The sequence below is a fragment of the Periplaneta americana genome, chromosome 11 (genome assembly GCF_040183065.1).
Source record: "Periplaneta americana isolate PAMFEO1 chromosome 11, P.americana_PAMFEO1_priV1, whole genome shotgun sequence".
NCBI lineage: Eukaryota > Metazoa > Arthropoda > Insecta > Blattodea > Blattidae > Periplaneta > Periplaneta americana.
Window position 1 is genome coordinate 79777488 of NC_091127.1, and position 14212 is coordinate 79791699.

A 14212-nucleotide genomic window follows, 5' to 3' on the forward strand; every position below is an offset into this window, starting at 1 on the left:
GTAGATCTACAGTTCAAATCCTATACAACTCAGTCCACAACATCGCAGATATGGATGTAACACTGTAAGAAACATGCCCATGAAAATACCTTTATTAAATGATCATATTCCGATATACTGTACTACAGTCAAACTATATGGGAGAAGGTAAATAATGTCCCCCAAAACCTTGTTTATCGGGATTCTATGGTTTTGCTTTGCCCCCCAGCCCCAAGGAAACTGTTCTCTCTCCACCTATGTTGGTCATCCTTGTAGCCTATACCCTATACATTTTATGTTGAAAACTTTAATATATTTTCCTTTTTTTGCAAGCATTGTTCTTATTCTTGCCTGTGTTGTCAACAGTTTGATCAGTGCAATACATTCAAGTCTTATAATGAGTCTTGAGAGCATGTAAAAGAATACCCAATAATTGACCAAGAGGAGTACAAGTGGAGTTGCCACTAATGTAGCATTTCCTCTATGTTAAGATAGTAGCAGTTACACTGCTGTGACTCGGTCCCAGAGCCTCTTTATTTTGAAACAGTTCCACTGTGAGAAGGTAAAGTTGGGATTTAGATTACAAGAAGTTATAGAATGCACTTCACTACTCTTTTGTTATTCATGGCCACGTTTTAGTGGTAATTTATTCATAGACAGTAAGATTTTGATTAAATCGGCTAAGAAAGAATTGCAAATTTCACTAGTCAACTGTAGTAACATGGCTTTGGAAGGCCAGGACACCTTATGTTAGCTTATTTACAAGAGAACTGACTACTAAGCTAGCTTGATTGGAACTGTAAGATATGTACCTACAGTAACCAGTACTAATTCCTTGAACAATTCAGACCTGCACTGCATGTGAAGGTAATCTAAATATGACAAAATGCCATATTTTCAAACTTATTGTGTAGAGCCCGGACTGTATGTAATTACATATTCCGTTTCTATATATGTAGCTATAAGGAAAGCTAAAATGTCGGCAAATCATATCAAAGAGATCATTATTCCGAAGTTTTAAGTTACATATTTTTACATATTTTGGAGCATAATTAATATTTTGGCATATATTATTACATATTTTGAAGGATAATGCATATTTTGAAAGAATACACTTTTTTTTTCACCAATTTTCCCTCTACTTAATTCTTAAAACTGTTTATACTGCGAGTTCAGTTCAAAGTGTGTCATGGCTCGCTGTATGCCGTCATGTGGCTAGTCGATGAGCCTAGAGAATTCAATCTTCCCACACTTCCGCAGAGGCGTATTACTTATGTGCCAGAGAAGTTGCCTAGCAAGTACGGCGTTCATTCTGAAGAGTACTTACCGGTACGTACAGTAACGCCTGTAGTGGCAGGAATGTGAACTGTTTGGAAACACGTACTGAGGTGAGTTTTTTTCTTACTGTCAGGATATGGGGAGAGGGTTAAGACGATTACTTACGTATTTGTTGACATTAACTTCGACAGTCAACATGGACACGAAGCATTTGATTTGTATTGTGGAATGTTGCCGTATGCAACCGATGATAACAAATACCCTGTGTACGACTTGCCCGCGCAAAACACAGTTCGAAAGAGGTAATGGTAACACACAGACTTTACAGACCGCCATCTGTTGTTATGACGTTCAAGATATACCGTACATGTTCTCAAGTTCTGACTGAATGCCTTGATTAATAGGCAACTTCTCTGACATAAAAGCTGAAACTCGCTTCAAATCGCTGACTCACAACAGTGACGTCATGACACACTTTGAAATGAACACCCAGTAGAGCTTCGGAACATGTATTAGATATCCTTCACGTGTTAAATATTTCAGTACCTGGTTAAGTAGTTTCAGCCTGTTATGGGCCATCTTCAGAACTGATTGGTGCTGGTCTTGGCGCCTTTTGTTTGTGTTTTCTGTAGGGGTGTGTTTGTGTAGTGTAAAGTGGAGTCAAAGAGCGTGTGTGTGTTCTGAAATTGAGTTGTGTGTTGAGAATTTCATTTGGATGTGTTTTTGTGTGTCTATATATTTCGTATTGTTGTAGTATGTTTAGTTTCTGGATTTTTGGTTGAATATGTAGAATTTCCCTGTCTGTATTTATGTCTCTGTAGGTGTGGTTAGCATTTGTGATGTGTTCTGCATATGTGAAATCAAAATGTGTTTATAAAGCTTATCTCTTCATCTCTAGTGCATAAATATAATTTAATAATTGAAAATAATAACGTATTCTGCCAAGAAATGGACATCTCTTTGCAATGCTAATAGTTTGTATCTCCCTTAAGAAGTAACAGTAAAGTAGGAACAAATACCAATGCGAAGGGTGAGTCATTGTACTGCTAACGCGGTGAAGGAAAGGGTGGAAGTTACCTGTGGGTATGACCATTTCGCACAAACACGCCCAATCAGTTGCTCTAAAAGGAAACAATAGTTTTTTTTTTCTGTTTTCTTGAGAAGCTTATTTTGACATCAGGTGATACAAGTAGCTAGTCTACTGCTATTCGCATCCAAGTTAAGAGACTGGATTTCAGTTGACGATTCCTTTACTACGATGGTAAAATCGTGCTGTGCAAAATGTGTGACAAACGCATTGGGTGCTCCATGAAGTCACAATTAGAACAGCATTTAAAAATTGAACTTCATGTGAGAAATAAAAAAAACGTGCTCCATCGAAAAGAAACAAGTTCTTCTTACACAAGTGGTGCTGCAACATTCTTCGTCTTCTACTAGTGAATTTAATAAAAATTTGTGCACGGCAATGGTTGCTGCAAACATACCATGGTATAAACTTGGAGTTCCGAAGTTTCAAGCATTCCTACGCAAATACTGCAACTTCAATATTCCGCATGAATCAACACTCCGGAAAAATTATTTTAACTCCTGCTACACTGACACAATGGAAACGATTAGAGCTGAACTTTATTCCTACGTATGGGTTCTCATTGACAAAACGATCAATGACAGCAGAAAATATGGAAAAATATTTAATTATTAATTACGCCTTCAAACAATAATTAAATGAGGTTGAATCACATGTGCACCTGTAATTTTTTACTAATGTGCAAAAATACATCTAATAAAGCTTGGATTTTAAATTACATATATTTTATTTATTACATATTTTGCCATTTACAGCTACATATTTATGTATATATATTTCTCATTTCCATATTACATAAAATCCGGGCTCTGTTATTATGAATAACTAGATATCTTGCTAATTTATGGTGAACCAGCTCAAAATTCTACAGCAGCTGCTGAATTATACTAGCAAAGGTTTCCTGACAGATGACCACCAGGTTTCAGAACATTTAAGGGGCATTTCATGTCAATTCAAACAGTGCTGACGACCATGAGGTCACCAATATTAACGATTTTAAGCAGAGATGTGTATTATTTCTAAAGAATTCATTACCGGTATCAGTAGTTCACACGATTCTACAGAGTGTAGTAGCATTCAGAGCCATCAAAGCACATGAGAGTTCAGATGTAATCACGTAGTGCAGGGTTGGGCACTGAGAGCAAATCCAAACTCTAAACAGGGACGCTTAATATTCAATATTCATCTGTCACGGCATCGACACTGTGTGGTGTTCAGCAAGGAAGGGGTTGAAGAGAAGTCATATGGCTCCCCATGAGAGAGTAGAAATCGCTCTTGGTGCCCAGCCCTGACATAGTAATATAGACAGAAAATCTATAATTGAAGACCTTCCTGGAGTAAAGGTGTAAACATTGTATAATACACATTTAAAGAATGAACTCCTCTGCGGTGGCTGAATGGTTAGACCTTCAGACTGTCACGCAGGCGGCCTGGGTTCGATTCCCAGCCAGGTCTGGGATTTTTTCATTGAAAAAATCCACAGTGACAATTGTGGCGGACAAGGTCGCAGTTATGGTTTTTCCTGGGGTTCTTCCGTTTTTTCCCCAAATTAAGCATTTACATCATTCCATCACCATTTCTCCATTTCGTTATCATTCTATAGCATTTCCTGAATCCTGGCTGGCGACACATGGAAGGTGCTGGCCTAGGGACGAGTGGGATTGTCTGCTCGAAACCTGGGCACACAGAGAACCTTAGTGTGGTCAGCTGGTGTGGGTTTGGGAATGCGTCACCAGAGGGTCAGCACAATAGATCTTAACAGGTCGCAGTGCTGGACCATAGTGCCCCTCTCCATTAAATTTAAAAAAATTCAATTCGCACATTTCAAGAGAAAGGAAAATAATTTCAGGGGCATATTTCATTAGGTCTATATTTACTAGCAAAACCATTTGAAATCAAAGATACATGTTTATTCAGCTATTGCATGCAATCATTTATTGTTATAAATGGATTCTTAATTTTTTTTTTTCACCAAAATCACATGTTTCATTAATTTGATGTTACATCCTTTTTCTTGGGAGGTCTTCCATTAATTAAGTAACCACACCGTTCCAAATAAAGTTGGGTAGGAACCATTTCTCATTTAATAATATTAGCAAACAACATTTATATAAAGTGATTTAAAACTCAAAACTATATGTGGCACTGCTTTTAGGAGCTGAAAAATATAATAATGGAGAACATAAATATCGGGGTTTAGGAAAAAATGAATATTAGTGAACTTCAACTTGAGTACTGATAGTATAACAATTGAAATTCTGACCACAGGCATATGTCTCTAGTGTCTATATTTCAATTGATCTGTGATTTGTTAGGTTAAGTTCTTCTACGTTCCACAGTGAATATTGCTGTTACTTTACCTCAATATTCAAAACTTGCTTGAAATAAAATCAGAATTCAATAGAAATTTTCTAACATAAAGGCTATATAATACTGAAGATCAGAAGATAGTATATGCTACAAATATGGAAGCAGAGAAGATTTATAAGAATTGATCTTTTGGAAGCTTACCAAAATACAAACAAAATGTCATCTAAAAACAAATGCAAGGTAAACAATGATAGTTTCCATGATTTAAAAATAGAAAAAAAAATGTTATATTTTATTTAACGGCGCTCGCAACTGCAGAGGTTATATCAGCGTCGCCGGATGTGCCGGAATTTTGTCCTGCAGGAGTTCTTTTACATGCCAGTAAATCTACTGACATGAGCCTGTCGCATTTAAGCACACTTAAATGCCATCGACCTGGCCCGGGATCGAACCCGCAACCTTGGGCATAGAAGGCCAGCGCTATACCAACTTGCCAACCAGGTCGACTTAAAAATAGAAGATAAGGAAATTGTTTTATTAAAATGTACACCTTTCACAGCCGATATCAAACAGCAATTATTAGTGTTTGCTGTGAAAAATTGTTACTTTCTAAATACAGGTAAGTGCAATTGTAATTGTAATATTGTAAAATTTTGACTTGTTCCACATCTTAAAGCTTCATTGCTCATGTAAGATCTATGGAATATAATAAATGAATGAATGAACAAATGAACGAACGAACAAATGAATGAATGCATACCGAAGTTACTGCAATCCCTTCAAAACACAACATATATTTAAAAAAAAAGATTTAAGGAGAAATATTCCTTGATCTACAAAGTTAATCCAATTAAGATGGAAGTAAGTTCATACCAGTGCTTAATTACACCAGATCATAAATTACGCACATCTTGCAGAAACAATTAGAATTAACATATACAAACAAAATCATTAGCAAAGTAGGCCCTACCTAAGGTGGTAATGATGATTCTCCAAATGGATCTAATATTAGTCCCACATAGCCTATAAAGGACAAATTAATGACTTAATTACCATGATGAACATTCCCTATCAAATCGCATTGAATTGGTAAAAAAGGGAAAGTAACCTATCAAAAACGAAAGTTATCCCAAGCAAAGAATGCTGTAGGCCTAACCTCAACAACAGCCAAAATTATTGATGCTTCAAATAGCCTACTTTTCTGAAAGTCTGGATGAGCATAAACTAACTTGTTAAGGTTGTGATAAACCAGCTTGTTTAGGCAGTGATGATTTTACGGTTATAATAGTAAAAATAAGACAACAATAATTAATCTTCAACAAAACAAGAAACGTGCTTATTAATTTTACCACTCAGAGGTTCGACAATTGAGAAAACTGCCGCAGAATTCCCCCCCCCCCCCCAAAGCATGATACCGGTACTGGTAAACAAAGTTCGAACATTGAGAAAAGAAAATGAAGTTCTTACTGAGTCTACAAAATATCTAGGAGCAAGCAACTCTTTACAACTATTCGGTATAGACAACATAATCTATATAAAATTTGTTGTTCAAAATGACATATAGGCTACTATGATCTCCCAGATTATTGACTTTCCTCATTGAACACACCATAGGCTACAGTAGAAGAAATCAATCCAAATTAAAGGTTTCAGTGTGTTGACAAATAAAAAACAATTAGGCCTAAGTATCCAAAATTTGTTTTATATAATACACCTAATAAATGATGAAATCGTAAGGGACCCACAGAAAATGGAGCGAAGAGCAACACTTCTTTTTTTGTTCTTGATTATGATTATGATTATGATGATGATGATGGATACTATAATAGCAGTGTTGTATTATATTTGAGGTAGTACAGCCTATACTTACAGTGAGCTTCTCCACCAGCATGTTGAGTTCTTCTTGGAGACGTTTGTCATCTTCTGTCTGAAATAAATTTGTTTTTCAGAATGAATAAATTAATTACTAATTAAGTGTTCATGAATGCTTCCTTACTTATTGTAAAGTGAGCCACTAACATTTTTGTAATTTGAGGGAGCAATACCTATTCAAGGTAGACAATACTCCTTCCTTCTGCACCCCACATTATTGAAACAATAATGATAGATCAATCCTGGTCAAGATATGTTTTTAATATGAAATATTAGTATGTACTGATTCAATCTCCATTTGCACATAATTTATATGTCTCACCCGGGGACCTGCATTATGTAAGCAAACACTCTGTAAGTAACAAATTGTTTAATGAATTACCTTTTTCTGCTGTAACTGTATCTGTTAATTGATTCAAGAGAGCGATTAAAAATGGCTTACAAGCAAGATAACCTATTTTACTCTTGTGATGAATATTGAAAAGTAACAAAAGAGATACAGTGTTTTAAAGTTAAGTTTAATGTATACAGTATATTTGTTTTATAGGACGATAATGACAAAGCCTGCAACATTAGTCGACGTATTTTGACTAATAATTAAAGATAATTATTATCATCATCACCATCATAACCACGATTATGAGAGATTAGTCACAGCACAGCACAGAGATACCATAGCAGTTTTCATGTGTGAGTAGTGATCCATTTTATTTATGTACTGGTAGCCTTGCACTTAGATGGGTTACTACATTTGATTTGTTTAGGTTGGGATGGGTTTCATTAGTTTACTATTTTATAGGTTCAGCTAGTAAGCGAAAGATAACTTATGTAGTGTAGCGAATTTATCCTTTAGGAAATACTTGGCTAATTTTTATAAGAACATTTTCCCTAGACCAGAAATATAATATCAATACAAATGGAGTAAACATTTATCACACTTAAATCGACGCCATACAAGACAAAATGATTAAATTAAAAAAATTTGCTCTTTTGACTCTTTTGCTCTGAGTCTAATGAATGAATGGTTCCATGCAAATAAACTAGCACTTAATGTTGATAAAACCAGTGCAGTCAAATTTAGTACACACAATAGTGCTCAGGTTTCCTACAGTATTCGATTAAATGGAACTCATCTCAAAGAATCTATAAGCACAAAGTTTCTTGGCTTAGAGTTGGATAATCACTTGAACTGGAGAACGCACATAGAATGTATTACTCGTAAATTGAGCTCTGCATGTTATGCATTAAGATCCTTATCTACTATTGGTGATATAAACTTACTTAAAATGTCATACTTTGCATATTTTCACTCTGTAATGAAATATGGATTAATATTCTGGGGAACTCGTCTGAAGCTAAACACATTTTTTGTTTTACAAAGGAAAGCTATAAGAATAATGGCTGGTGTGCATAAAAGGACATCATGTAAATGTATTTTCCAAAATTTAGAAATCTTGCCTTGCCTTACCTTGTGAATACATTCTTTCCCTATTGATCCTGTATATTAAAAACTAAGATATATTTAGTACTAATCAAGACATTCATCATTTTAATACAAGACATAAATCAGATCTTCATCTACCCTCTGTTAGTCTAAGCTGTTATAAGAAAGGACTTCGCTATTCATGTATTACAGTCTTCAATTCACTGCCTAATTATCTTCAAGATTTTAAGAACCATGAGATAAGGTTTAGAATAGAATTAACAAAATTTCTACATACTCATACCTTCTACACAACTGATGAATTGTTTATGCTTGTGAATTGAATTATTCTACTTAATTTGAAATGTACAATTTTATATAGTTCAATAAAATATGTTTTTATATTGACTTAATCTGTTTACTATGCATTGTATATTTTTGTTTAGCATAACTGATGGAATTGTATAGGTTGTAAATTGAATAGTACCCCGTATAGCTCAACTGATGAAATGTTTAAGCTTATAAATTGAATTAATCTACTTGATATGAATTGTACAATTTTGTATAGCTTAATGAAAATATGTTTGTAAGTTGAATTAATTTGTCTACTATGTATTGTATATGTTTGTATAGTTTGGCTGATGAATTGTATATGCTTTTAAAATTAAAGGCAGTTTGTATAGCTCTACTGAACTGACTGTTTATGATTGTACCCCATTTTGAATCTTGAATATGATTATAAATTGAATTAATCTACTTGATATGAATTATACAAATTTGTTTAATTTAACGAAAGTATGCCCGTAATTTGAATTAGGTAATTGTTTACTTTGTATTGCATATGTTTGTATAGTATGGCTGATGAATTGTATATGCTTTAAATTGAATAGTAATCTGTATACCTCTATTGATGAATTGTTTATGTTTGTAATTTGAGTAATTTGCAGGATATGTATTATTAATTTCTGTATATCTCAAATGATTGAATTGTTTATGCCTTAAATTGAATTAACTTATGTATTATATTTTATAACTGAACTGATGAATAATTGTTTGTGTTGTAAATTTAATAATCTGATTGGCTATGTACTGTATATTTTTAGTAGAGCCATCGCTGTAGATCAGTTGGCAGACACGCTGGCCTGTTGATCTGGAGCTGCACTCGGGCATGGGTTGGATCCCCTGTTTGGTCCCATAGGTTTCTTCAGAGGCTTTCCCCAGCCGTGGGACTGATGCCGGATGGTCTATGGTGAGTCCTCGGCCTCACTTCATTTCACCCCCTTTGATCTGATTACCTGATTGGGTTTTTTCCATGGTTTTCCCCAACCATAAGGCAAATGCTAGGTAATTTTTTGGCGAATCCTCGGGCCTCACCTCATCTCAAATCTCGCCAAAATATTGCAAAAAATTGTAGAAAATTGCAAAACTGTAAAAATTGTAATTGTAATTTTGTAAAATTCTGACTTGTTCCACATCTTAAAGCTTCATTGCTAATGTAAAATCTATGGAATATAATAAATGAAATGAAAAAGTGGATGCTTCTTGCGCCCCTTGGCAGTGGATGAAAGTTGTTGTTGTTTTCTAATGCCAGGCATTTGACAATGAAGTCATTTGACCTCTTGCACTCCAATATTTTTCAAAGATATTATCATGACCAGCCAATGAAGCACAGATTTTGAGGTGCTCCGAATCCATTTCTTGGTTTGAGTTGCACAATGGACAGTTAGGGGACTGATATATTCCAATTCTATGCAGGTGTTTGGCCAAACAATCATGGCCTGTTGCCAATCTAAATGCAGCTACAGACGATTTTCGTGGTAAATCGGGAATTAACTGTGGATTTTGATGCAGAGAGTTCCATTTTTTCCCTTGGGATTGTGTTATTAAATTTTGTTTGTTGAAGTCTAAGTATGTAGATTTAATAAATCTTTTCACAGAGTAATACGTAGATTTAGTAACAGGTCTGTAAGTAGCAGTGGATGAAAGTAAGCCATCAAAACATTCCTGGCGTATACCTGTCAAGATAATTGAAGTTACTGCTGTATCTTATTCCTCTCTACTATTGCTAAATCTGGCGAATTTCAACTATTTTTCAGCGATATATACATTTTAAATTTAAACATCACACCAATAACATTAGCAGACAACAAAAATTTCTGTGTGTTTGAAGAACTGTAGGCTAAGTGGTGTATAAATTTTGAAAAAAGTGATAGTAAATTTCTGATTAAAACTGAACATTTTGAATAATACCCATAAAAAAATAATCAAATACCGGTACACTACATATTATTATAACAATGATATATATATATATAATTAAAACGTTACTTTTAACTTTTCCATTGATTAGGTAGGAAGTTAGCAACTTTTGTTTTTTTACACTCTCTAGCGACAAAAACAATGACGACGAATCTCGCGACTTTTGTACTATTGTTTGGCAACTTCCCGTACACTTCAGTTGGCAGATTCACGATTTGACAACATAGCTCCGATACAATGTTGCCAATTCAGTGGTTTTCCAGCTACATCTAACGTTTTTCTGCGTTATTTTAGCGGTTAAAAATCCATGAAACTTGTATTGCTAATATAGATATTTAGCAGGTATTTTTGCACTCACAGTAGCAACATAATTGTATTTTAACCCTACATTGACAATATACAATATAGCAATTTTGCGGGTTTTTAAGAATAGTGCTGGCAACACTGCTCCCGTTTCAGTGCCGCCATATTTGAGTTTGTACGACTGGATGATTATCTAAATTAATAATGCTTTAACAACATAATGTCCTGTTCAACAAGTAAACTGCACGATCTATTGTACTTATGCCTATACTGAACACTATGTCCAATTATCCAACGCATCAACTACCGGTACTGCAGTATTAGTATCGTAGTATGCCAATACAGTATTGTCATCCAATCGATTGTGCAGTAAAGGATGACTGTTCAATTATGGATGACATTTTGCATCCTCTTGTACTTCAGATGTACAACTTCGTTACTTATTTTTTGAAGTTAGTGACAGATTTTCCATTACATATATTAAAAGTAATTTACCGGTACATTCTTATTCAGAATCAGTCCATTGTTGAATTCTGATAGCCGACATGGATTCATATTCCACAACAAACATAATACTTACGATATCATCCGACATATCTCCTTTTTTTGCGAATTTGGAATTTGCAGAAAATTTTGTTGTTTTACGATGCATCCCTTCGTTGTCGGCAAGTCAGCTTCTCTGTAACACTACATCCCGCTGTCCGTAAACATTGCTCAGCAGAAAGGCAATGTGTTGCTAGGTGGCAGCACCATCTAGTCACGAAGGGCAATACGTAGGAAATATGCATCCATAGAAAGTTTCTAACCACTAGGATCGCTACTATCGCCTCATCGTATACAATGAGCAACAGCACCGGCACAGTCTATTGTTCCTAGTACCCTCAACTCAAGCTTCGTGGCAGTATTTACCGTGGTGGCAGAGAAACGTTGAAACATGAAAGTACCTACTTTCTTCCTACTTTTCCCACTTCGGGGTTAGGCCCGTAACACACTTGCAGAGTTTTCGCCAGCGAGAAATGTGTTGCGAGAAAATTAAAAAATTGATAACATTGATTCAAATGGACGTCCACACACTGGAAGAGATTTCTCGCTCGAGGCAGAAACCTCGCGCGAGTTTCTCGCTGGAATCGGTAGCTCAGCGAATTTCCTTGACACATTTATCAAAGATGATTGACATTTATACTCTTTATGACGATTGAATGTAGTAAAAGCCTAGATCATATATGTAACAGATAACTCCTCGCTACGTTAAAATCGGCAGCACTTTGAAGAGAACAACCGCCAGGATCGCCACCCGTCCGCCGTAAACGAACACGAGATGGCAGCACAGTAGCTAATGCAATTCAAATGAGAATTACGACGTGACTCCTTATGTAACAACTAGATGGCAGCATACTAAACCTGGCAAAAGTTGTTAACCTCAAAGCCTATAAGCCCGACATATCTGTTACATATATGATCTAGGGTAAAAGATATTACAGGTGGCGATGAATTGTATTGTTTTTATTTGAAAATGAGGAAAGATGGCTGATAATTGCAGTCAGAAACTTATCGAACTTGTACGATGTCACCCGTAGACCTATTTATAAGATACACGGGATGAAAACTATAAAAACACGAAACTTAAAGAAGAAATCTGGAAACAAATATCAGATTATCTGAAAATAAATAGGGCTATATTTTATTTTGATGAGATTTAATAGTATTGATTAAACAGTTGAAATAATGTATCTATAGTCTATGTCTTAACAGTTTATGTAATTTTAATCAGACTATAGCAAAGAATTCTCTATCATATCATGAATGGCAAAAAAAAAAAAAAAACTGTGGTCCATTGAACCTGAAATAACGCCTAAACGTATCATCATTCAAAACGAAACCAATGTCCAAAACTCACCATTATTTTCGTAAGATACAATGTGATTTTCAGATATTTCTGGCTTTAATTTTGGGCCTACTTCTTTTCATGAACAAAATATATTCCTGTAACTCCATTTCTTCATCATCTGAATACTCAGATTCAACAAAGCGTTGGTAGGTAATTTGTAAAGTACGACAATATACTTATAGGTTATATATTTAAGTACGTAAATACATAACCTATAATACTTCCCCCAAGGATTGATTACTATAATAAAAAAAATGCTTTCTGCATGAAGGCAGAGCATAGATGATCATAGCAAGGTGTGATCTGTGATAGCGAGAACTCGCCAAGTGTGTGGAGGAGGCTCTTCGCCTCTTTCTCGCAACACACTTCTCGCTGGCGAAAACTCTGCAAGTGTGTTACGGGCCTTATGATGGTGGGAAGGGAAGAAATGGTGGGAATGTGAGGTAGAAATTATTAATACATGCCAGTAAAGTAACAGTGCATTAGGATACAGTTAATCAAAATACAGGTGCAATAATAACTGAATATCATAATCACCGATTCGAAATAAGGGTCTATGAACTGGTTGTACTTGAACAGTTACTATATAGAGTGTTTTAAAGAAGTATCCAATATTTTAGGAGATAGTATTCATCAAAACAAGAAAATAATGTCTAATAAACATGGATCCTACAACACATATTTTCTGAGATCTGAACACTTGTTCATAGGAGGTGCTCAATGTGATGTCCATTCATGGCAATGCAATTTTCTGCCCTACAAAACAGTAGACTGTCAGATAATCATACCGTAGTTGACACCTCTGGCATGGAATAATGATACGTCGCAAGGAATACTGAAAACAAAAGTCTGGTTGCAGATATGAGCGGGGTTCAGCAGAGATGGTGTTGTGAATTTTCGTAATCAGCATGTGTAGGCTGATGAAAATCCCCATGCAGTCGAAGAAACAAGGCATCAGCACCGATTCTCTATCAACTCATGGGCAGGCGTTCTTGGTGACGGATTAATAGAACCATACGTGCTACCACAGAGATTAACTGGAGATCGTTATCAGGACTTTCTTATTAACGTATTAAAATAAATTTCAAAGAGTGCATGATTCCTTGCGTCGAGGGGCAGAGGAATGCATTGCCATGAATGGACGTCACATTGAGCACCTTCTATGAACAAGTGTTCAGATCTCAGAAAGTATGTGTTGTAGGACCCATGTTTATTAGACATTATTTTCTTGTTTTGATGCATACTAGCACCTTCTAAAATATTGAATAATTTTTTCAACATCCTTTACAATATAATTATGTTACAGGAACTAAATGATGGGTACATATCACTTTTCAATTAAGTATCAGTACAGTGTATGAAACATACATGACAAAATTATGGTTTCAGAGTTTCTTTTCAAAATATTGACAGCAAGGATCTGATTTTAGCCGATCATCATACCAACATTGTCGGTACAATATACAATGATTTCTTTTTTTGAAAGTTCATGTTCATGTTAACTTTTTTCAAGACTTCCGTAAAGATTTCTAGCATTGGAACCTTGGCCCCAATTTTAATAATGCTCAACAATGACACAACAATATCACCATAATTTGTGTATCTAGTCTGGATGCATGAAGTTTTAATGCCAGTGTTTCAACACTAGCATGTAAAAATATTTTGATTTTAATAGTTTACTGGTTTCATCATACACACATTTAGTAACAACGATTTGGCATCATTATTTGGTTTGCTGTATATTTTTGAAACAGAGAAAATTGTTTGAGATAATCTCATGGTATGTTTCACTGAATTAAAACTAAAATTATTT

The 14212-nt window shown here is 35.1% G+C and overlaps 1 protein-coding gene across 2 annotated transcripts in view; it reads right to left on the reverse strand.

Annotated features, from left to right (window-relative positions):
* Positions 1 to 11249, reverse strand: part of LOC138709123 (26S proteasome non-ATPase regulatory subunit 2-like) — a 78375-nt gene extending 67126 nt beyond the window's left edge. For both annotated transcript variants that reach the window (XM_069839659.1, XM_069839658.1), the window contains exons 1-2: positions 11092 to 11249; positions 6525 to 6581 (exon numbers count right to left, since the gene is read on the reverse strand). In XM_069839659.1, coding sequence (XP_069695760.1) covers positions 6525 to 6581; positions 11092 to 11163 — 129 coding nt within the window. In that variant the 5' untranslated portion in view covers positions 11164 to 11249. The remainder of the gene's footprint in view (positions 1 to 6524; positions 6582 to 11091) is intronic.
* Positions 11250 to 14212: the final 2963 nt, after the last annotated feature.